Source organism: Anser anser (genome assembly GCF_964211835.1).
Source record: "Anser anser genome assembly, chromosome: W".
NCBI classification, from domain to species: Eukaryota; Metazoa; Chordata; class Aves; order Anseriformes; family Anatidae; genus Anser; species Anser anser.
This window is the reverse complement of record NC_139731.1, coordinates 14,204,794-14,229,865: the sequence shown is the minus strand read 5'-3', so window position 1 is coordinate 14,229,865 and position 25,072 is coordinate 14,204,794. Positions and strand designations below refer to the sequence as shown.

At 46.0% G+C, this 25,072-nt stretch overlaps 1 protein-coding gene across 13 annotated transcripts in view; it reads right to left on the bottom strand.

Moving 5' to 3' along the window:
- Positions 1-25,072, bottom strand: part of LOC310888779 (rapamycin-insensitive companion of mTOR-like) — a 215,487-nt gene that overhangs the window by 141,399 nt on the left and 49,016 nt on the right. For 9 of the 13 annotated variants that reach the window (XM_083815835.1, XM_083815840.1, XM_083815844.1 and 6 more), the window contains one exon: positions 12,874-12,971. In XM_083815835.1, coding sequence (XP_083671961.1) covers positions 12,874-12,971 — 98 coding nt within the window. Of the gene's footprint in view, positions 1-11,011; positions 11,935-12,127; positions 12,169-12,873; positions 12,972-21,822; positions 21,862-25,072 lie in introns of those variants that run through there. The other 4 variants (XM_083815845.1, XM_083815836.1, XM_083815846.1 and 1 more) reach the window with 4 other exon arrangements.

Here is a 25,072-nt window from a genome sequence, read left to right as displayed (position 1 = left end):
AATCCCCTTGAGGTACACACCGGACCTCCCCATTCTTTTGCATTACCCACCAAGTGCATCCAGGTCCCTGAGCAAAAGCAATCCCACGAATGGGTTTGCCTTTTCCTGAGGCAGGAGTAGCCCAGACTGTTTTACCCAGCATGTTTCTTACGTGCACTACAGGAACTTTATCCCCTTCTACAGTGCGTAACTGGTTTGACTGGGCAGGTCCAGCTCGGTTGGCAGATCCCCTAGTATTGACTAACCAGGTGGCCTTTGCCAAATGCGTATCCCAATGTTTGAATGTCCCAGCACCCATTGCTTTCAGTGTAGTCTTCAACAGTCCATTGTATCGTTCAACTTTCCCGGAGGCTGGTGCATGATAGGGGATGTGATACACCCACTCAATACCATGTTCTTTGGCCCAAGCATCTATAAGGTTGTTTCGGAAATGAGTCCCGTTGTCTGACTCAATTCTCTCTGGGGTGCCATGTCGCCATAGGACTTGCTTTTCAAGGCCCAGGATAGTGTTCCGGGCGGTGGCATGGGGCACAGGATATGTTTCCAGCCATCCGGTGGTTGCTTCCACCATTGTAAGTACGTGGCGCTTGCCGTTGCGGGTTTGAGGGAGTGTGATGTAATCAATCTGCCAGGCCTCTCCATATTTATATTTCAGCCATCGTCCTCCATACCAAAGAGGTTTTGACCGTTTGGCTTGCTTGATTGCAGCACATGTTTCACAGTCATGAATAACCTGTGCTATAGTGTCCATGGTCAGGTCCACCCCTCGATCACGAGCCCATCTGTAGGTTGCATCTCTACCTTGATGGCCTGAGGTGTCATGGGCCCATCGGGCTATAAATAATTCACCTTTATGTTGCCAGTCCAGGTCCACCTGAGCCACTTCAATCTTAGCAGCCTGATCCACCTGCTGGTTGTTTTGATGTTCTTCAGTAGCCCGATTCTTGGGCACATGAGCATCTACATGGCGTACCTTTACAACCAGGTTCTCTACCCGGGCAGCAATATCTTGCCACAATGCAGCAGCCCAGATGGGTTTGCCCCTGCGCTGCCAGTTGTTCTGCTTCCATTGCTGTAACCACCCCCACAGGGCATTTGCTACCATCCATGAATCAGTATAGAGATAGAGAACTGGCCACTTTTCTCGTTCAGCAATATCTAAAGCCAGCTGGATGGCTTTCACTTCTGCAAACTGACTCCATTCACCTTCTCCCTCAGCAGCTTCTGCAACTTGTCGTGTAGGACTCCATACAGCAGCTTTCCATCTCCGATGCTTTCCCACAATACGACAGGACCCATCAGTGAACAGGGCATATTTCTTCTCATTTTCCGGTAGCTTGTTGTACAGTGGGGCTTCTTCAGCACGGGCCACCTCCTCAGCCTGGAGAAGAGGAGGGGCTGAGGGGAGACCTCATCACGGTCTATAGGTTCCTCGCGAGGGGGAGTGGAGGGGAAGGCACCGAGCTATTCTCCTTAATCACCAGTGATAGGACCCACGGGAATGGTGTCAAGCTGAGGCAGGGGAGGTTTAGGCTAGACATCAGGAAGAGGTTCTTCACCGAGAGGGTGATCGCACACTGGAACAGGCTCCCCAGGGAAGCAGTCACTGCACCAAGCCTGTCTGAATTTAAGAAGCGTTTGGACTGTGCACTTAGTCACATGGTCTAAACTTTTGGGTAGACCTTTGTGGTGCCAGAAGTTGGACTCAATGATCCTTCTGGGTCCCTTCCAACTCGGGATATTCTATGATTCTATGATCCTCCTCCAGAGATATCCCAAAATATTTGCATTCTGGCCAGTCCATAATCACTTCCAAGGCTACTGGGTGACTGGGTGTCCTCGTTCCAGTTAGGACAGAGTTAATATTCCTCCTAGTAGCTGGTAGGGTGCTATGTTTTGGATTAGGATGAGAAGAGCGCTGATAACATGCTGATGTTTTAATTGTTGCAGAGCAGCGATTACACCAAGCCAAGGACTTGTCAGCTTCTCGCTCTGTCCTGCCAGCGAGCAGGCTAGGGGTGCAGCAGGAGCTGGGAGGGGACAGACCCAGGACAGCTGACCCAAACTGGCCAAAGGGGTATTCCATACCATCTGACGTCATGCTAAACAATATATAGGGGTGGCTGGCCGGGGTGGGGGGCCGGCTGCTCGGGGATAGGCTGGGCATCGGTCAGCGGGTGGTGAGCAATTGCATTGTGCATCACTTGTTTCGTACACATTATTATTATTAATACTATTATCATTATCACTATTATTATTATTATTGTTATTATTATATTCCTGTCTTAATAAACTGTCTTTATCTCAACTCACAGGCTTCACTTTCCCGTTTCTCTCCCCCATCCCAGAGAGGGAGGGGGGAGGGAGAGCGAACGGCTGTGTGGTGTTTAGCTGCCAGCCGGGTTAAACCACAACACGGGTTTCCTATTCAAGCCCGCTGAGTATTCGGTGCAACCCACTTGCTCCATGTAGCATCAGTTGCATGATGTGTAGAGGGGACCCTTCCTTTGAACATCCAGCCTAGTACCAGCAGTCGGGGTGCCAGGAGGAGCTGTGCTGCAGTGCCGACCACTTCCGAAGCAGATCGAACTCCTTCATATGCTGCCAATATCTCCTTTTCAGTTGGAGTATAGCGGGCCTCAGATCCTCTGTATCCCCGACTCCAAAACCCCAGGGGTCGACCTCGAGTTTCCCCAGGCTCTTTCTGCCAGAGGCTCCAGGTGGGACCATTCTCCCTGGATGCGGTGTAGAGCACATTCTTTACATCTGGTCCTGTTCGGACTGGCCCGAGGGCTACTGCATGAACTATTTCCTGCTTAATTTGTTCAAAGGCTTGTCGTTGCTCAGGGCCCCATTTGAAATCATTCTTCTTACGGGTTACTTGGTAGAGCAGGTTTACAAGCAGGCTGTAATTTGGAATGTTCATTGTCCATAACCCCATGACACCTAGGAAAGTTTGTGTTTCTTTTTTGCTAGTTGGTGGAGACATAGCTGTTATTTTGTTGATCACATCCATTGGGATTTGACGACGTCCATCTTGCCATTTTATTCCTAAAAAATGGATCTCTCATGCAGGTCCTTTATTTTGTTTTATGGCAAAACCACCCTTCAGAAGGATTTGGACTATTTTCTTCCATTTCTCGAAAACTTCCTCTGCAGTGTCACCCCACACAATGATGCCATCGATGTACTGCAGGTGTTCAGGAGCTTCCCCCTGCTCCAGCGCAGACTGGATCCGTCCATGGCAAATGGTAGGGCTGTGTTTCCACCCCTGGGGCAGCCGATTCCAAGTGTACTGGATACCCCTCCAAGTGAAAGCAAACTGTGGCCTGCACTGTGCTGCTAGAGGGATGGAGAAAAATGCATTAGCGATATCAATTGTGGCATACCACTTGGCTGCCTTTGATTCCAGTTCGTACTGGAGTTCTAGCATGTCCGGCACTGCAGCACTCAGCGGTGGCGTGACTTCGTTCAGGCCACGATAGTCCACTGTTAGTCTCCACTCACCATTAGACTTTCGCACTGGCCATATGGGACTATTAAAAGGTAAATGAGTCTTGCTGATCACTCCTTGGCTCTCCAGTTGACGAATTAGCTTATGGATGGGACTCAGGGAGTCTCGGTTGGTGCGATATTGCTGCCGGTGCACAGATGTAGTAGCGATTGGCACCTGCTGTTCCTCGACCCTCAGCAACCCCACAACAGAAGGGTCCTCTGAGAGACCGGGCAAGGTAGACAACTATTTAATGTCCTCTGTCTCCAAAGCAGCTATGCCAAAAGCCCACCAGAGCCCTTTTGGGTCCTTGAAATATCCTCTCCTATGATAGTCTGGTCACTGCGAGGACAGTGTGAGAAGATGAAAAGTCCTTGGCTTAGTGTAAGCACTGCTCTGCAACAATTAAAACATCAGGGTGTTATCAACATTCTTCTCATCCTAAATCCAAAACACAGTACACTACCAGCTACTAAGTCTATGCCAAGGATGCACGGAGCATCCGGGCCAGTCACAATACGGTGCTTTTGCCACTCATTACCGGTTAGACTCACTTCAGCCTCCAATACAGTTAACTGCTGGGATCCCCCCGTCACCCCATAAATACAGATGGGTTCTGGCCCTTTATAGCTTGATGGCATTATAGTACGCTGTGCACCGGTGTCTACTAAAACCTTATACTTCTGTGTGTCTGACGTGCCAGGCCACCGAATCCACACAGTCCAATAAACTCGATTGTCCCTTTCCTCCCCCTGGCTGGAGGCAGGGCCCCTCTAGTCCTGGTCAGAATCTTCATTTCTGTTTCTGGAGGACTGCCTGCTGGAAGTTGGAACAGCAAACTTCCCAGAGACCCCCTTTTTCCGATTGTTTTCCTTTGCAACTCACGTACCCGTGCCTCTAGGGTCGAGGCAGATTTTCCATCCCACTTTCTCCTGTCCTCTCCATGGTCACGTAGGTAAAACTACAGGGTGGCATGGGGTGTATAGCCACTATATCTTCCTTGCATGGATGGATGCTTACTCCTGATAGCTGAGACACTGGTTTTTACAGGTGGGGGGGAAGATAAATTCTCTTCAAGTTGGTGGACCTCTTCAGAAAGTTTCTCCACAGCCGAGACGCAGGCCTGTAGGGAAGAGGAGAGACTTTCTTCGTACTGATGGAGTTGTTTAGCCACTTCATTCACTGTGGGTTCCTCATCCGCTTTCCAGGCCATTACTGCCAATGAGCTGGCATATGATGATGGTGCACTCCGTACAAACTTCCGCCACGTGGGTTGTGAACACTTGACTTCATCTGGATCTGTGGATGTTTGTGCGTCGTCTAGGTCCTTATAAATCACCTCCCGTACGGCTAATTCCCTCAGGTACTGGATTCCCTTCTCCATAGTGGTCCACTTGCCTGGTAGACATACAAGTTCTTCCTTGAAGGGATACCTTTCCTGCACAGCTGACAGGAGACGCCTCCAGAGACTGCGAGATCGTGCTCCATCTCCAATTGCTTTGTCAATGCATGCGTCCCTAGCAAGGGATCCCAGCCGCCTGGCTTCCCTGCCCTCTAATTCCACACAATCGGCCCCGGTGTCCCAGCACCGGAGCTGCCAGGTGACAAGCTGCTCACCTAGACAGCGACCAAAATCTTTTCGCACATCTCGTAGCTCACGCTGGTATAGGTTTCGGGTAGTTGTTGTTTTTGCGACATCTTCATCTTCATCCTCCTGTTCCTCTGATGGCCCGGCATCGTCTTCTCTATACTTAGTCTTAGCAGAAGTTTCTCTGCGTTCTAAACAATCTGACTCTCTATACCATTTTTTCATCTTGGTTACAGGGGCAACTTGCACTGCTACAGCTCGTTTCTCTGACCCAGACACAGGGCCTGCCACAGGGGTTGGTACAGACATAGGGCCCGCCACAGGGGCTGGAACAACCGCTGGGCCTGTCACAGGGGTTGGAGAGGCCGCAGGGGCTGGAGTGGCCGCAGGGTGCGTTGTAGGGTTTGGAGTGGCCCTTGGGCCTGTCACAGGACTTGATTGTGATAAATTAGCGGGTGTTTGTTCATTGTCTTTAAAAGGAATTCAGAGGATCTTCTGAGAAGATAAGGTTTTGCAATTTACGACCTTGTTAAGGGGGAAGACTAAGCAAGTACATAGTGGGGAGGGGGTGTTGGATAAACATCCTTGGTAAAACAAAGACTCTGTGAAATACTGTTTCCCGCTTCACTACCCTCCCCCTTGAACACGAGCACAAGGCATGATCATTGAAAGAAAAACAACGACCCCCAACAACGAACTGCGCAGCTTCAGAAGGTCCAACAAGTCCTGACAAGCCGAAACTTGGATGCTATAAAATGGCGACACTGAAAAGGGAAAGTTGCGTGCTGTGGTGGAGCGGAGACTCCCCAGCCGCCCAGCGCTGTTTTGCTTGTGCCTGCTTACTTAATTAATAAAATATTTCTGATAGACCAAGAAAGGAGTGTCCACAGGGTCTGTCACTAGGGTTATAGTGGCATCGATTGCAGCTCGATAGGCACAGGCCAGACCCCAGCACGTTGCAGTGATTTGTGTCACTTTGGAATTGCCAGAGTGATGACACCCCTTTTTCAAGCATTCTAGCAGTTTTTTAGGATTTTGTAGTCGTTCAGGGGTGAATTTCCAAAGCACTGGATGTGCCCACTGCTCTAGAAACCTGCCCATATCCTCCCACACTCCCTGCCACTCGCAACTATCCCGCCTCAAGACAGATATCCGGATGAGATTCCTAAGTAGTTGTTTAACCCTCAACAAAACCTGAAGCGCATTCAGGAGACATAACAACAAGAGCAGGCTGGTCTGAGTATCCCAAGGATATTCAAAATCTTTAAGAACTATCGTAACTAGTCCGGAGGATAAGAGGGGGGTGAAGGAGAAAGAGAGAGTGAATAAGTAGGAAAAAATATCTCTCCCTGTCCCCTCCACAGATTGGCTCCCTGAAGAAAAAAGGTAATATAGGTGTAATTATTAATAGTTTCTGAGATATGGTTTCCAAAGTATGGAGTCGGCGACAGTGCTGAGTACACATACCAGGTTAGTCTGATGACCAGCAACTTTATCATACCATATGCCAGTGTTACACCGCACAGTAAAATAATGATCTTAAACCAGGGCCCAGAAAGGATAAACAGCACGACAGGAAACACATACAGAAAGTAATGTGCAATATAACTCAATTTGGAAAACAGGCACAGCAGACTTGAGATCAAAGCAATCAACATTGTGACTGGCAACTATTAAGCAGGTCCAATACTTATACCAATTTTAGTTTAACACACTCAGGTCAAATCTGTCGATATCTCAACCCTTCAAGCCCCACGTTGGGCGCCAAAAGGACTGTTGTGGTTTAACCCGGCCGTCAGCTAAACACCACACAGCCGTTCGCTCACCCTCCCCCCTCCCTCTCTGGGATGGGGGAGAGAAACGGGAAAGTGAAGCCGGTGAGTTGAGATAAAGACAGTTTATTAAGACAGGAAAATAATAATAATAATAATAGTACTACTACTACTAATGTGTACAAAACAAGTGATGCACAATGCAATTGCTCACCACCCGCTGACCGATGCCCAGCCTATCCCCGAGCAGCCGCCCCCCCACCCCGGCCAGCCACCCCTATATATTGTTTAGCATGACGCCGGATGGTATGGAATACCCCTTTGGCCAGTTTGGGTCAGCTGTCCTGGGTCTGTCCCCTCCCAGCTCCCGCTGCACCCCCAGCCTGCTCGCTGGCAGGACAGAGCAAGAAGCCGAAAAGTCCTTGGCTTGGTGTAAACACTGCTCTGCAACAATTAAAACATCAGCATGTTATCAGCGCTCTTCTCATCCTAATCCAAAACATAGCACCCTACCAGCTACTAGGAGGAAAATTAACTCTGTCCTAGCCAAAACCAGGACAACGGAGTGTGGTGGTTTTACCGTGCTAGGCAGCTGAACACCACAACCGCTCTCTCACTCCCCCTCCTTAGATGAGGAGGGGAAGAAGTAAAGGAAAGAACAGCTCACGGGTTGAGATAAGGATGATTTAATTAAAGGAAAAAAAAAATAATTATTAAGGAAAGATTATTATTAATTAAACAATTTAACTAAACAATTTAACTAAACAATTAACAATTTAACTAAAGGGGGAAAAAAAAGGAAAGGGGAAAAGGGAGGGGGAAAGGGAAAACTAAACAAAAGAAGTAAAGGCTATGTGGAAGTGCAGAGGAAAGAAATTATTCTCTACGTCCCACAAATGAGCGATGCTTGACCACGTCCTTGAAACAGGGCCTCAACGCACGTAGCCGGTGTTCGGGAGGAGGACAGACGTTTTCCCAACGAGAGCCCACCCCTCCCCTCTTCCTCCTTTTTCCACCTTTTATTGCTGAGTGTGACATCATATGGTATGGAATATCCCTTTGGTTGGTTTAGGTCAGCTGCCCTGGTGATGTTTCTTTTCTCACATCTTTGCCCACCCCTAGGGGAGTTAGGGAGAGTCCTGATGCTGTGCCAGCACTGCTCAGCAGCAGACACAACACTGGTGTGATACCACTGCTGTTTTAGCCACGAGTGCAAAGCACAGCGCTGTATAGGCTGCTGCAGGGAAAGTTAACATCCCAGCCCGACCCAGTACATGGAGAAGACCCTAAAATGACAACAGAAGCTGAGCACGAAACAGTGCAAGGGATTACCAATCAGAGAGAGACTCTATGAAAGCCTCTGTAGCCCCAAACTCAATCCACATCCTAGCAAACTTCAGCTGTATAGTGAAAAGCTAACAGGTAAACTAAGCAGGGCAGTAGAACCTCATTAAATAATGATGGAATTAGATCTAAACAGACTGAAAATACTATTTTTCATACCACTGATGCTATTCAACTGCTACGGTCAAGCTAAAAATAATTGCCTCATTTTGTCCTTAAAAAAAATCTGTGTATGTTTTTTTCTGTTCATTATTTAAATACGCTTTTAGTTTTAAAAAGTATAAACGATCTCTCAGACACAAACAGTGGAATAAACCTTCTATAATACAGACTTCCAAATGAATAAATCAAATCCAAAAGATATTTTCCACTACATAAATGCAATTGTACAGTTCCTTCTGGTTAAAGCAATTTCTCTCTTACTACTTCTAATGGGGGGGGGGGGGTGTAACATGACACCAAAGAAATAATGATGTTTTAGTATTAATCAGAAAAATTTGGGAAACCTCAAGGTGCTTGCCTTATCTGGCTGACCATATAAACGAAAGGTGAGTGAGCCACCTCACTGAAGCCAAAGGCACTGTCCTAGTTTTGGCTAGGATAGAGTTAATTTTCCTCCTAGTAGCTGGTAGGGTGCTATGTTTTGGATTAGGATGAGAAGAGCGCTGATAACATGCTGATGTTTTAATTGTTGCAGAGCAGTGTTTACACCAGGCCAAGGACTTTTCGGCTTCTTGCTCTGTCCTGCCAGCGGGCAGGCTGGGGGTGCAGCAGGAGCTGGGAGGGGACAGACCCAGGACAGCTGACCCAAACTGGCCAAAGGGGTATTCCATACCATCTGACGTCATGCTGAACAATATATAGGGGTGGCTGGCCGGGGTGGGGGGGCGGCTGCTCGGGGATAGGTTGGGCATCGGTCAGCGGGTGGTGAGCAATTGCATTGTGCATCACTTGTTTGTACACATTATTAGTAGTAGTACCATTATCGTTATTATTATTATTTTCCTTTCTTTTCTATCCTAATAAACTGCCTCTATCTCAACCCACAAGCTTTCATTTTAATATTTTTTTCGATTCCCTCCCCCAAAGTCTGTGCAAAAAAGCAGCCTGCATACAAGCGATGGATGAGAGGGATGTGTTAAGGCAGTACTGTCTGCTAGCAGCTGTGCATTTGGGCATTGATGGGGTGGTATCGGACTTGGAAAAAGGAGGTATTATCACTCGCATTCATTCCCCTTACACTTCTCCTGTCTGGACAGTGAAAAAGCCGAATGGATTGTGACTTACAATTGATTATAGGTGACTGAATGCCAATACCGCACCTTTTAACTGCCGCTGCGCCAAATATTGTGGAAATGGTAACTCAAATTCAGGAAGCATCACACCCATGGATGGCAACTTTAGACACTAAAGATATGTTTTTCATGATTCCGTTGCAGGAACATGATAAGGCTCAATTTGCTTTTCCTTGGAAAGGGATACAGTTTACCTTTAATAGGCTGTCTTAAGGATATCAACACTCCCCTACTGTTGCTCACAATGCCTTGGCAAAGGTTTTAGCAGAAATCCCCAGCCCACCAGGCATTGTAGTATATCAGTACATCAATGACATAGTGATAGGAGGGAAAAATGCAGAGGGAGTCAGACATGCCATGGAAGCTGCATGAGAAAAATTGAGAGCTTTGGAATTAGACATTCCTCCATCAAAATGTCAGGTGGCCGTGCAAGAGGTTAAGTTCCTGGGAGTCTGGTAGATTAAAGGAGACACTTCTATTCCTCCATACACCTTGGAGAAAATAGATAATGGGCAGAGTCCCTCTAGTACAAAGAACTTACAGCAAATTCTGGGATATTACTTACTGGCATAAGGATATCCCTGTTTTTTCTATCATTACCTGTCCCTTATACAATCTTCTTAGAAAAGGGAAATCATGGGACTGGACTAAACAGCACAAGGATGCATTAGAATTATTAATAAAAGAACTGAGGTTATTTCAACAGCTAGGTCCCTTACACACAACCAACCCTATTTGTGTAGAATGGGGATTCAGTGAACATGGTTCCCACTGTAATCTCTGGCAAAAGGGACCAGAAGGACCAGAGAGACCACTAGAGTTTAGCTCCCACTCTTCAATGACACCGTAACAAGATATTAGGATCTTGAAAAAGGCTTACTGTCTCTAGTGCAAGTGGTGAAATGGGTGGAACAGATAAGGAGAGAACAGAGTGTGATTATCTAGGGTCCTTTCCATCTCCTAGATATAGTTTGCAAGGGTATGGTACCACCTGCAGGAATTGCCCAGAAACCCACAGTCTGTAAATGGTATACCTATCTGGACAGTATCAATGAAATTATGCCTATTAAGGAAGGCAACATTAAGGTATCTAAATTGCAGAAAGATATAAACATTACCTTACTATTCCAAACCTCACCAAGCCAACCATTTCTGATTCAGGAGGCATATCCTCTAAGGAAGGTCAGCAATGCCAACACGCATTGGGACTGTTAACACTTTGCCTCCTCTGGAGAAAACCTCTTTCACCAGCTCTATGGGGATGGACCAAAAGGGAACTGAAAGATCATTGGCAATACCTCAAGACAGGGACTGTAGTTGAATGGACCCTGGAATAAATTTTCACGCCTTAAGTTACAGCACTCCAGAACCGAAGGATGTTGTATAACCTCACTGGACAGACTGAAGCACTGGCTAGTACAACTCGTGTTGGGTTGGAAGAATTAGGAGGTTAGCTGAACATATTTAATAAGGTGACAGATATAACAGATTCAGAATTGCCATTGATAAATACACTTACCGCAATAGTGCTAATAAATGATATTAGTGCCAGCAAAATGCTATCCCAGGTATTCCTCACCAAAGGGCAAAGACACAGAGCTTACCAAGAGGGCGTCCCTATCTTGGAGGAGGAGAAAGGAGCACAGCTCATCGATTGCCTCTTCTAGGTCTCCAATTTCTTCTCCCTCCCGCCACCCGCACACCCCTATCTCTCTTCTTTTTTCTAACTTTTTTTTTTTCCCCCTAACACTAACTCTTTCATATCCTAACCTTATCTGTTCCACCCCCTTGGGTGATGTTTAGCATGATATGGGTGGAGATTTGAGTACTATAGTCATATATGTTTAGCATGTACTTCATTAAGGTCATTATCATATTTGGGGGTGTTAACTTCAATATTTATTTTACACATAACGAAGCAAAAGGTTTTACTCCAGGCACCATGGCCTTCAAGATTCTGTTCTGCTGCCAAAACAGGGCTGTCCCCCCACCACAAGACTCCCGCCTTCAGCAACCTCTCATACTAAGCCTACAGACCTCCATCCACAAAAAGGTTGTATAAGAGAGAAGCAGGAGCAAGCTGCTTAATTCCCTTTGCCCAAGGCCAGTGCTTATCAGTGACACTAAGAAGTCTGACTATTCTCCACACACACCTGCTTCAAAGATTATGATGTGTTTGTCCTTCTCATGTAATTTGGTCCCCCAAATCTGCCCTTGAGCATTTTTTCTTTCACTTGAGATTGTCTCAAAAATGTATAAGCAGCCTCCTGCTCATATTACTCAATTTTTTATTTTCGTGTACAACAACAATAATTTCAACCATACTTTTCCCACCAAAGTTTCCACTGCTACCTTCTTTCCTGGCTATTGCCGATTGCAAAATCCATCCTGTGTCACTGAAACTTGTGTTTCATCTTCAGGCATGTAGCCCTATCTGTAACCCTATCAGAAAGGTGTAGAATTTACCAACTCCTTCTGTGTATCAGTACATCTGTTGAGGTAACAGGTACACTGAAGCTCTTATGTATCCTACCTCACCTAATGCAATGTACTTTTCCCTTGCCCAGCTGGAACACTGGTCCAACCCCCAACTATTCACTATGCTACAACACCCTTTTTCTAACTCACTACTCACCTCTCATCAGTCCTCTCTGCTCCTCTCCACCAGTTCTTCATCTACCAAAAAATGGTACTTGCTCTCATTCTGAAGGGCCTTTCATGGTCTCTTCCCTCAGCCTATCATCTCTCATTCTGCAGTAAGTTATTAATTCTTGCCTTCTGCCAGCTCCCAACACATCTATCAAACTTTCAGGCAAGTATCTTTCACATTCCAATGATTTGTAATCTTACAATTGGTAAAAGCACCTCAAAAATCAGCAATACAGACCATTTTTAGAAATTGACCCTTTAATTTATTTTCACTATCAAACCCGCAATGGAAGTTGACAGTTTCTAGTCTATCAGTGCCCAAGCCACTGCCTATCATGCTCATTGACATAGTCCTCCACCTCACCATACTTTGCCAGTTTACATCCAGAAATCTGTCATTTCACATTTTTGATTCAGCCTTGTGGATCAGGAACCAATCCTTTAGCTCTATTTGTACAACTTAACCCCTGAATTAGAAGATAATTCAGACTTCTAAACACTACAACACTACAAAAATTCAGCCAGTAAGGGACACAAACAAGTTTCAGCATAATTTTGCATTCACATATTTGCTTGTCCTTATTTGCTCCTTTCCTCTCCGACAGTATATAGATTTCCATGCACTGTTCCATGATACTAGACTGTTTTATGAATCTCCTGTACATCTGATATAGTATATATAAAATATTTTATCCATATGATCACTTGTTCTGACACCATTTGAGTACCTACCTTAGTAAAATTATTCAAGTGACCTAGTTTTCTCATATTTGAAATGCCTTGTAATTTGGCCACATTTTGGAGAATCTCTCTCATATTATCACAGGGTTCTGAAAAAAAAAAAAAAAGTTATTAGTAGACAATTAAAAAATTAGAAATCTAAACATGCATTCAACATGTAGTTTCCAAAGCATAACAGGTATTTTGCTGATCGTAATTAAGGATACAGATAATTTTCCTTCAAGAAATATCAATTGGATTTACATCTAGAACCAAAGCCAGATATACCTGAGTTCTCTCAAGTAAGTGCTAAATCACATGGAGGAGAGAGATTTCTATTTTAAAGGAGATTTTAACCAATATATTAGATTTACAATCGACAAAAATATCGATTTAATGATTCAAACTCCAGTCTTAGCATCTCATAACTGAACAGCCTTATTCTTAATTCCCCTGTAATTTAAAGACAAATAGTAAACAAAGACAGAAGTAAAAAGACAGCACTTAACTACCACACTACATGATTATTTTTTTCCCCTCCCCAAACAAAGGGTCGGTAGGACTTCTGCTTTCCATATTAACCTCTGTCCACAATCACCCTAAATTTACGAGAGGGCTGGGAATTTCCAGTGATATGAGAAGTGAACTACAAGGTAAGCAAGGTGACTGGGAACTTTTTATCCTCACCTTCTTCCTAAGGATACACAATTCGACATGTCCATGTACTCTCCAAACCAACAAAAAAAAGCAGCCCCAAAGGATTCAGATACCAGTTTATGAACCTACATTTTGCTGGGAAATGGAAAAGGACTACCAAATAGAGAAGACGATATCATCCTGTCTCTGGGAATAAGGCTGGTACAATACAGGCAGAGTACAAAAGCAACACAAAGTGGGGCTGGGCACAGCGATGCAAGCAGACCTACTGTAACAGAAACTGCAGTAAGCTCTGTACACGGTGGTATTGCAGTAGAACAGTTTTCAAAGAGATGTTTGATTGCCAGGATTGTTGTGGAGTCTTGTACTAGACATCATTATGTGATACGTGCTACAACAACACTGTCAACAGAACTGTAGTTTGAAATAAAATGCCAAGGCTACATTGGAGACATAAACAGATGAAAAGTATTGTTACCAAAAAAGAAAAAAATAAAAAGCATTGCATGAAATAAAGTCTTTAGAAAAAGCCAGGAGAAGAGTCCAAACACTGGACATCTGGAAAGCTGCAAAAGGAAGGGTTGTGTATGTGGTGCCACATACTTTCAGTCAAAGAAACTTGCTTCCTACTGTAGTACGAACAGATATATCTGAAGCTTTGGAGTATAAATAAGAGATTTTTACTTTCCTGTTCATCCTGAAAGGATATCATAGACTCATAGAATCAAAGAATGGCTTGGGTTAGTCTTATGAAAATAAAATGAACATGAAAATAAAAAATTGAGTAATATGAGCAGGAGGCTGCTTATACATCTTTGAGACAATCTCAAGTGAAAGAAAAAATGCTCAAGGGCAGACTTATAAAGTCTTATGAGGAGCAGCTGAGGGACCTGGGGTTGTTTAGTCTGGAGAAGAGGAGGAGGCTCAGGGCAGACCTTATTGGGGAGACCCAGGGGAGACCTACAGCTACCTGAAAGGGAGTTGTGGGGAGCTGGGGGTCAGCCTCTTCTCACAGATAACTGACAATAGGACTAGAGGGAATGGCCTCAAGTTGTGCCAGGGGAGGTTTAGTTTGGAAATTAGGAGACATTTCTTCTCAGAAAGGGTATTCAGGCGTTGGAACGGGTTGCCCAGGGAGGTGGTGGCGTCACCGTCCCTGGGGGTGTTTAAGGAAAGGTTGGACATGGTGCTTAGGGACAGGGTTTAGCGGGTGATATTGGTGGTAGGGGGATGGTTGGACAGATGATCTCAGAGGTCTTTTCCAACCTTAAGGATTCTATGATCCTACTTCTGAAAGACCATCACTGCTGTAATATCAAATATGATTATTCACATAAAAATGAGTGCCACTAATAGTCTTTATTGACTTTAAGCTGAACTAGTAGAAAATAAGAAAGAGATTTTTCATACTGTGAGGTTAAGATAAATTCTTTCTGTACAAAAGCTGAACTAGAAGTTAACTGAAGTTATTTCCAAGTCATTCAAGAAGAGCAGACAGAAGGAAAGACAAGCAACTATCAACTGTGTTGAGCAGATAATAGGTATTCTTTACATCATGAATCATGCTTTGTTTCTAGTGTTGCAGATTTGTAGAGAAAGAAGTCTGAACAATGAGCACATGAGACTCACTTCTTCTAAATGATGTTTTTCTATTTCTTTTGGATATTCCAGATTAAGATACCTCAGATGAGTTTCCTTCTAAAACAGAAAGTACTCGTTTCTCATGAAAACAATGCTGTTGCTATCTATTACATTTCTTATTAGGACAGCCAAATACTGAATTTGGATTTTTTTTTCCCCTCCATTGAGAGAAGTATCTTTACTTTTATATTTGAGAGGAAAAAAATGTATTGAACTGCAGAATAAAACAATCATAAGACAAATATTTTCTCAAAAGCAATAATACTCTGAAAGTTTGTTCAACAACTCACAAGAGAAGGATATTCTTAATTTGGAGAATGGAGTCAATTTAAAAATCTGCAACTGTGAAACCACTAAAAAGGACAATATCAAGTGAACCAACATCCAAAAGTACCAAACAGGGATGTGTCACTATTTTTAAATAATGAGAATGTAATAAAAATATACTGTTAGCTAGAAACACATACCTCTAAAGTAAAGGCCATAAAAATCCATAAAGGTCCAATGAAAGCAATGACGTATAGAAAACTACAAGACTGAAAAAAACCTCTCACTTGAAAACAAACAAACAAACAAACAAAACATCAATCAACAACTGAACTACAAAATCTAAGAGAAAATACTATGAGCTAAAAGAGAAATCTGACTTTTTAAAGTTAATGAATATATGCTACAGCAAGAAGAAAAAACAAACGTACGAGGGAAAACTGTGTGTGAGGAGTGTTGGGGACACAACCTAAACACGTGTGCGTATGTGTATGCATGTGTGTACACACACAAAATGGCTTGGTTGGAAGGGACCTTAAAGACCATCTAGTTCCAACCCCCTGCCATAGGCAGGGATGCCACCCACTAGATCAGGTTTGCCAGGGCCCCATCCAGCCTGGCCTTGAACACTTCCAGGGATGGGGCATCCACAGCTTCTCTGGGAAACCTGTTCCAGTGCCTCACCAGCCTCTGAGTAAAGAGCTTCTTCCTAACATCCAATCTAAATCTCCCCTCTTTCAGTTTAAAACCATTCCCCCTTGTCCCATCATTATCTACACGAGTAAAGAGTCCCTCTCCATCCTTTTTATAAGAACCCTTTAAGTATTGAAAGGCCGCAACGAGGTCTCCCCGGAGCCTTCTCTTCTCCAGGCTGAACATCCCCAGCTCTTTCAGTCTTTCTTCATAGGAGAGGTGCTCCAGCCCCTTGATCATCTTTGTGGCCCTCCTCTGGACCCGTTCTAACAGGTCCACATCTTTCTTGTACTGGGGGCCCCAGACCTGGACGCAGTACTCCAAGCGGGGCCTCACAAGGACAGAGTAGACGGGGACAATCACCTCCCTTGACCTGCTGGCCCCGCCTCTCTTGATGCAGCCCAGGATACGGTTGGCCTTCTGGGCTGCAAGCGCACACTGCTGGCTCACGTTGAGCTTCTCATCTACCAGAACCCCCAAATCCCTCTCCACAGGGCTGCTCTCAATAGGTTCTTCTCCCAGTCTGTACTCGTGCCTGGGATTGCCCCGTCCCAGGTGCAGCACCCTGCACTTGGACTTGTTGAACCTCATTCGGTTCACGTGGGCCCACTTCTCAAGCTTATCCAGGTCCCTTTGGATGGCATCTCTTCCTTCTGTTGTATCAACTGCACCACTCAGCTTGGTGTCATCTGCAAACTTGCTGAGGGTGCACTCAATCCCATCATCTAGGTCACTGATGAAGATATTGAAAAGCACCGGTCCCAAGACAGACCCCTGAGGGACACCGCTTGTCACCGGCCTCTACCTGGACAGAGAGCCATTGACCACTACTCTCTGGGTGCAGCCATCAAGCCAATTCCTTATCCACCAAATGGTCCACCCTTCAAATCCATCTCTCTCCAATTTAGAAATCAGGATGTCATGTGGGACTGTGTCAAAAGCCTTACAGAAGTCCAAGTAGATGACATCAGTCGGTCTTCCTTTGCCAACTGATGCTGTCATAGAAGGCCACCAGATTGGTCAGGCATGATTTGCCCTTGGGGAAGCCATGCTGGCTGTCTCGGATCACCTCCTGGTCTTGCATGTGCCTTAACATTGCTTCCAGGAGGATCTGTTCCATGATCTTGCCAGGCACAGAGGTGAGGCTCACCGGTCTGTAGTTCTCCGGGTCTTCCTTTCTACCCTTTTTAAAAATGGGAGTGATGTTTCCCTTTTTCCAGTCACGGGGGACTTCACCTGACTACCATGACTTTTCAAATATGATGGAGAGTGGCTTGGCAGCTACATCAGCCAATTCCCTCAGAACCCTGGGATGGATGTCATCAGGCCCCATGGACTTGTAGCTGTTCAGTTGCATCAGGAGGTCCCGAACCCGCTCTTCGCTTACAGTGGGAGGGACTCTGCTCCCCCAGCCCCCACCTAGAGGTTCGGAGACTCGAGAGATGTGGGAAGCCTGACGGCCAGTGAAGACTGAGGCAAAGAAGTTGTTGAGTACCTCAGCCTTCTCCACGTCTGTTGTTACCAGTCCTCCATCTACATTTTTCAGAGGGGGTACATTCTCCTTAGTCTTTCTTTTCTGGCCAATGTACCTGTAGAATCCCTTCTTGTTATTTTTTGCATCCCTCGCCAAGTTTAGCTCTGTCAGTGCCTTGGCTTTCCTGATCCCATCCCTGCACGTCCGGACAGCGTTTCTGTACTCTTCCCAGGGCACACGGCCCTGTTTCCACTGCCTGTGCAGTCCCTTCTTTTGCCTAAGTTTGACCAGAAGGTCATTGCTCAGCCATACCGGTTTCCTACCTTCCCTGCTTGATTTATTGCACATGGGGATGGAGAACTCTTGCACTCTAAGAAAAATATCCTTAAAGAGTTGCCAGCTCTGATCAGATCCTCTTTCCCTAAGGACAGTGTCCCACGGAATCTCTTCCACTAATTCTTTGAGTAACTGTAAGTTTGCTCTTCTAAAGTCGAGGATCCTGACTTTGCTCTTTGCCAGGCCCACATCCCTCGAGATCACAAACTCAACCAGGCCATGGTCACTGCAACCCAGACTGCCTCCAATCTTAACCTCTTTAATGAGGTCATTCACACTGGTGAGCACCAGGTCCAGAAACGCTTCTCCTCTGGTTGGCTTGTCTAACATCTGGACGAGGAAGTTGTCCTCAATGCACTCCAGGAGTCTCCTGGATTGCTTGCTGCCTGCCATGTAGCTTTCCCAGCAGACATCTGGGTGATTGAAATCCCCCATCAGGATGAGAGCCCGTGAGCACGATGCTTCTTGTAGTTGGAGCAAGAAGGCTTCATCAAAAGGCTCCCCTTGATCGGGCGGCCTGTAGTAGACCCCAACCACAAGGTGCCCTTTATTGGTCTGATGCTTAATTTTTACCCACAGGCTCTCAACCTGCTCATGGCTGTTTCTTAGCGGCAATTCTTCACAATCTATCCACTTCTTAACATAGAGGGCAACACCCCCACCCTTCCTTCCCTGCCTATCTCTCCTGTAAAGCTTGTAGCCCTCCATTCCAGTGTTCCAGTTGTGTGATTTGTCCCACCACGTTTCTGTGATAGCAATTAGATCAGAGTTTTCTAATTGCACCATGGCTTCCAACTCCTCCTGCTTATTCCCCATGCTGCATGCATTGGTGTAGAGGCACTTCAGCTGGGCTATGGGCCACATTGCCTTTTTAGAGGAGTCATTCCCAATTCCTATGGGATGATTCACAGGTGTCTCCCCGTTGTTTTCTAGTGTACTGGCATCCACTGGTTCTTTTGCGTCTCTTACAGGTACATCCCCTTCCCCCACCGAGTCTAGTTTAAAGCCCTACTAATGAGTCCAGCCAGCTTGCTGCCCAGGATGCTCTTGCCCCACTTCATCAGGCATGCCCCATCTGGTGTCAGCATTCCTGGTCTCTCAGAAAAATGTCTGAGATCGTAGAACCTAAAACCCTGAGCATGGCACCAGCTACGTAGCCAATCATTCACCTGATTTGTATGTTGCCTCCTCCTTGGGTCCCAGCCTCCAACTGGGAGGACTGAGAACACTACTTGCGCTCCCAATCCCTTCAACATCTTTCCAAGGGACATAAAGTCCCTTTTGATGTTTCGTAGTTTCCTTATTGCGACCTCATTCATCCCTACATGAAAGAGTAGGAATGGGTGATAGTCATGTGGCTTAACCAAGCTTGGTAGCCTCTTTGTGATGTCGCGGATGCAGGCCCCAGGCAGGCAGCAAACCTCTCGAGAGAGATTGTCTGGGCAGCAAATGGGCGCTTCAGTGCCTCTCAGAGAGGAATCTCCAATTACCAACACCCTTCGTGCTTTTTTGTGGCACTGGTTCTTATACACGTGGTTTGCTGGTCCACGTTTATACTGTTGCCCTTTCCTGGGGCTTGACCATTACCATTTTTGTTTTTATTATCCTCTCCTTTTCTGAGCTCCAGAGCATCATATCTATTGCGTAGGGGCACTTCAGGGGCAAGGGGGAGATCCCTTCTTCTGCTCCGAGCAGAGATGAGGGTCCAGCTTCCCTTGTCTTGCGAGTCCATCAGTTGTGCCAATTCAGGGTTGGAGGCTCCTTTACCAGTCCCTTGTGAGGACTTAAGGCAGGGCTGTTGCTCAGCCTGTGCCAGTGCTTGATACCACACATCAATCTTTCGCTGATTCCTGGATGCTTTGCAGCCTGTTGAGCTCCTCTCGCAAGACAGCAACTTGCTCAAAAAGCTCATCCAGCTGGGCACACTTGCACCCACGACACCCAATTCTGCCATTGGGCCCTAGGGGGACTTCAGGATTCTGGAGTTCCCCACAACTGGGGGTCTGGAAAGCTCTTTTGGTCCTCAGGGGCTCTGTCTGCATGTAGACATCTGCCATGGGGGGTTGTGGCCCCTCCGTCTGGGTTTTGGTCTCAGCCCACAAGAGAGAGCCCGCAAGAGATGCGGAGGCCATGGTTTTCTGCCTGGTGGATACCATGGCTGGGCTCTTCACAAGCAGGTTACAACCGCCGTTGGAAAAGACCGTTGGAAAAGAGCAGTGAGGGCGCCCTCCCTGCTCGCCCTGCCTGCGCGCACTGCCGTGCAAACTGCCGCGCCACGACTTGACTGCCACACCATGCCCTGTTTGCCCATCCTGGTCACCGCGCTCCCTAGGGGCTGCCTTTGTACGGCCGGGGAAGGGGTGCTGCCAGATCCGCCTGCGCCTCGTCAGCCTCCCTCGCGAAGGCTGCCGGGTCCTGGCGGCTCCCTCCACTGCCTCAAGTGGCCTCCATGCCAGAAAAAAAGCCCTGCCCGCCTCGATCCCCCGCTCCGCTGCAGAACGCGTCTACACGGAGCCGATCGCGTGCTCTGCGTGCTCTGCGTGCTCTGACTTCTCAGGCACACTACAAGCAGAAAACTTGAAAAAATAAATCAGATCTACTGAATAACCAAAAAGGAAGGGGAGAAGGAACAAAGCATCCTAAAGTCATTTTAATTATACTAAACATTAGTTTGACAAAAAAGTAAAAATGATGGAAGAATTGGAGGAAATTCATTAGTAAGTATTACCACTGACCCATCAAGCTTCACAACTAAGCGTTAGAAAAGAACATTAACACGAACTATCTACATATGTTTGCTAGCACTGTTATAAAACAGTAGTGGCCACAATGGAGAAAAGGTAATAAACAGGTCTACACAAAAAGGATTCCAAAGCTCATCCAGATGACTGTTCATCAGATATCCTTAAAATAAAACTGGCTAACCCCATAAAGCAAACAAAATAGTTTACACAAACTGTATTATGGTAATCTTTTACAAGACTTAAAAGGAGTTATTAGAAAAGTATATTAAAAAAAAAACCACAACATTTTCCCAACTTAGCAAACCAAAACTTTCACGTAAGGTATTGCTAAAGATTGTATCAACAGATATAAAAAAGTTATACAAATCAAGTTACACACATCAAAATCTGAAAAGATAAATGCAAAGAGTAGAGATGAATGAATGGAAGATTTTTATCCTTAAAAAAATGTATCCTGAATTTTATGCAATTAAGTACCAGGTTCACAATCTCCTTCAGTACAGAGTATCCAACATATAATTGATAATTTGAAAAAAAAAAAAAAAGAACGGGGGAGGGGGGTACAAAATATGTTATTTATGTTAATGAAATAGGATGGGTTAGAAACTTGAAGGGAACTTAAAAATAATCTGTATGCACAAGTAACAAGACTAACCAAACTAAAGATTGTTAAATTTGGTTTAATGCACATAAAGACAAAAACCGTTATAAAGCCATACTACAGGATTCTAAAGAAGCAATCGGATCAAGAAAATGATTTTTCTCTGCACGCTCCATGTGCATCTGTGGCTAAAAGCTGAAAAGACATTACGATGGTGCAAGAAAAAAACTAAGCACTATACTAATTTTAAGTGTCACTACAGAAATGGAAAGCCTCCTAAGACAGCATTAAAGCCAATAAACTTTAATACTGATGTTAAGGTTTAACCCAGCCAGCAGCTCAGCACCACACAGCTGTTCGCTCACCCTCCCCCCTCCCTCTCTGGGATGGGGGAGAGAATTAGAACGAAATGAAAGCCTGTGGGTTGAGATAAAGACAGTTTATTAGGACAGGAAAGAAAGGATAATAATAATAATAATAATAATAATAATAATAATAATGATAATAATAATGTGTACAAACAAGTGATGCACAATGCAATTGCTCACCACCCGCTGACCGATGCCCAGCCTATCCCCGAGCAGCCGGCCCCCCACCCCGGCCAGCCACCCCTATATATTGTTTAGCATGACGTCAGATGGTATGGAATACCCCTTTGGCCAGTTTGGGTCAGCTGTCCTGGGTCTGTCCCCTCCCAGCTCCTGCTGCACCCCCAGCCTGCTCGCTGGCAGGACAGAGCGAGAAGCTGACAAGTCCTTGGCTTGCTGTAAGCACTGCTCTGCAGCAATTAAAACATCAGCATGTTATCAGCGCTCTTCTCATCCTAATCCAAAACATAGCACCCTACCAGCTACTAGGAGGAAAAGTAACTCTATCCTAGCCAAAACCAGGACAACTGATAAAAAAGAAATCTGGAAGAACTAACAAAGGATGGAACTACAAAGAATATTCATTACCTACTATGGGTTTATTCTTACACTTTTCTTCTAAAGCACGTGTTGCAGTTTAACTCAGCAGACAGCTAAACACCACACAGCCATCTGCTCACTCACCCTCCAAGGGGGATGGGGAGAAAAATGAAAAGAACAAAAACTCATGGGTTGAGAAAAGGACAGTTTAAACAGAAAAATAAAATAAAATAAAAATAAAAAATAAACTAAGAAAATGATGAGTGACACAATCGCTCACCACCAGCCAACTGATGCCCAGCCAGTCCCCAAGCAACAACAGCCTCCCTGGCCAACCCCCCAGTTTTATCGCTCAGTGTGACATCATATGGTAAGGAACATCCCTTTGGCCAGTTTGGGTCAGCTGTCCTGGGTCTGTCCCCTCCCAGTTTCTTGCGCATCCCCAGCCTCCTTGCTGTCTGGGCAGCATAAGCTGAAAAATCCTTGACTTAGCGTAAGCACTGCTCTGAAACAACATCAGCATATTATCAGCTTTATTCTCATCCTAAATCCAAAACACAGCACCATACCAACTACTAGGCAGAAAATTAGCTCTACCCCAGTCGAGCTGGGCAGGGCCAGCTCAGTTGGCAGATCCTCCCCTAGAGTTCACTAAAAAGGTGGCTTTTGCTCACTGTGTATCCTGATATTAACGTCCCAGCACCCATTGCTCTCACTGTAGTCTTTAACAGTCCATTGTATCGTTCAATTTTCCCGGAGGCTGGTGCATGATAGGGGATGTGATACACCCATTCAATGCCATGCTCTTTGGCCCAGGTATCCATGAGGTTGTTACGGAAATGAGTCCCGCTGTCTGACTCAATTCTCTCTGGGGTGCCATGTCGCCATAAGACTTGCTTTTCAAGGCTCAGGATAGCGTTCTGGGCGGTGGCATGGGGCACGGGATATATTTCCAGCCATCTGGAGGTTGCTGCCATCATTGTAAACACGTGGCACTTGCCTTGGAGGGTTTGTGGGAGTGTGATATCATCGGTCTTCCAGGCCTCCTCGTATTTATATTTCAGCCTCCGTCCTCCACGCCAGAGAGACTTTAACCACTTGGTTTGCTTCACTGCAACATGTTAGGGAATCCCATTGTTTCCCCTAGCAGAATAGGTCTCCCCAGGCATCCAGAATTCGCTCAGCAAGTCAACTCTTATTTTATTGCATCAAGTATTTAGAGGTACCCATATATGAGCTCAAGCTGGGTGCCTCCAAGGAGGGACCACTCTCAAAACATTCCCTGGGTTCCTTTATACCCGTACAATCTTTTATTTGTCCGCTATAGTCCAATCAGTTCTCAACGCATATACGTTATGTTCCTTCAGATTGGTGGTTCTTTGTTGCAGGGCCGAATGGCTTCTGTTATCTCCTGGGGCAGGCTCTGATCTGATGCCTTCCTTGGACAGCACATCCCCCCTTCTGCATCGGCGCCACCCAGGCCCCCAAACGGTGCCACTCACTGTTGCTCAATCACCACTACATACCGGGTTCAGGTGAAGCGGAGCTCATACTGTGGCCTAAGGCTTCACCAAATTTACTTGACTAATATCAAACAAAAGCTACCTGAGTTCCTTACATACCAGCAGCTTGTTTCCCTTTCAAGCATGTTTCACAAGCATGGATAACCTAAGTCCAGTCCACCCCTCCCTCATCAGCCCACCTATATGTTGCATCTCTTCCTTGATGACCCGAGGTGTCATGGACACATCGGGCTATAAATAACTCATCTTTACGCTGTCAGTCCAGATCCGCATGAGCCACTTCAATCTTAGCAGCCTGACCCACCTGCTGGTTGATTTGATGTTCTTTAGTAGCGCAACTCTTGGGCATGTGGGCATCTACATGACGTACCTTTACAGACAGGTTTTCTACCCGGGCAGCAATATCTTGCCACAGTGTAGCAGCCCAGATGGGTTTGCCCCTGCGCTGCCAGTTGTTCTGCTTCCACTGCTGTAACCACCCCCACAGGGCATTTGCTACCATCCATGTATCAGTATAGAGATAGCGAACTGGCCACTTTTCTCGTTCAGCAATATCTAAAGCCAGCTGAATGGCTTTTACTTCTGCAAACTGACTCGATTCACCTTCTCCCTCAGCAGCTTCTGCAACTCGTCGTGTAGGACTCCATACAGCAGCTTTCCATCTCCGATGCTTTCCCACAATACGACAGGACCCATCAGTGAACAAGGCATATTTCTTCTCATTTTCTGGTACAGCTGGGCTTCTTCAGCACACGTCACCTCCTCCTCTGGTGATATTCTGAAATCCCTACCCTCTGGCCAGTCCATGATCATTCCAAGATTCTTGGGCGACTGGGGTTTCCCATTCGAGCCCGCTGTGTGATCAGTGCAACCCACTTACTCGACATAGCATCAGTTGCATGATGTGTAGAGGGGACCCTTCCTTTGAACATCCAGCCCAGCACCAGCAGTCGGGGTGCCAGAAGGAGCTGTGCTGCAGTGCCGACCACTTCCGAAGCAGATCAAACTCCCTCATATGCTGCCAATATCTCCTTTTCGGTTGGAGCGTGGCAAGCCTCGGATCCTCTGTATCCAAGACTCCAAAACCCTAGGGGTCGACCTCGAGTTTCCCAGGGCTCTTTCTGCCAGAGGCTTTGGGGGGCCATTCTCCCTGGCTGCGGCGCAGAGCACGTTTTACATCTTGTCCGTCCCGGACTGGCCCAAGGGCTACTGCATGAACTATCTCCTGTTTAATTTGTTCAAAGGCTCGTCATTGCTCAGGGCCCCGTTTGAAATCATTCTTCTTCCAGGTCACTTGATAGAGCGTGCTTACAATCAGACTGTAATTTGGAATGTGCATTCTCCAAAAACCCACGACGCCTAAGAAA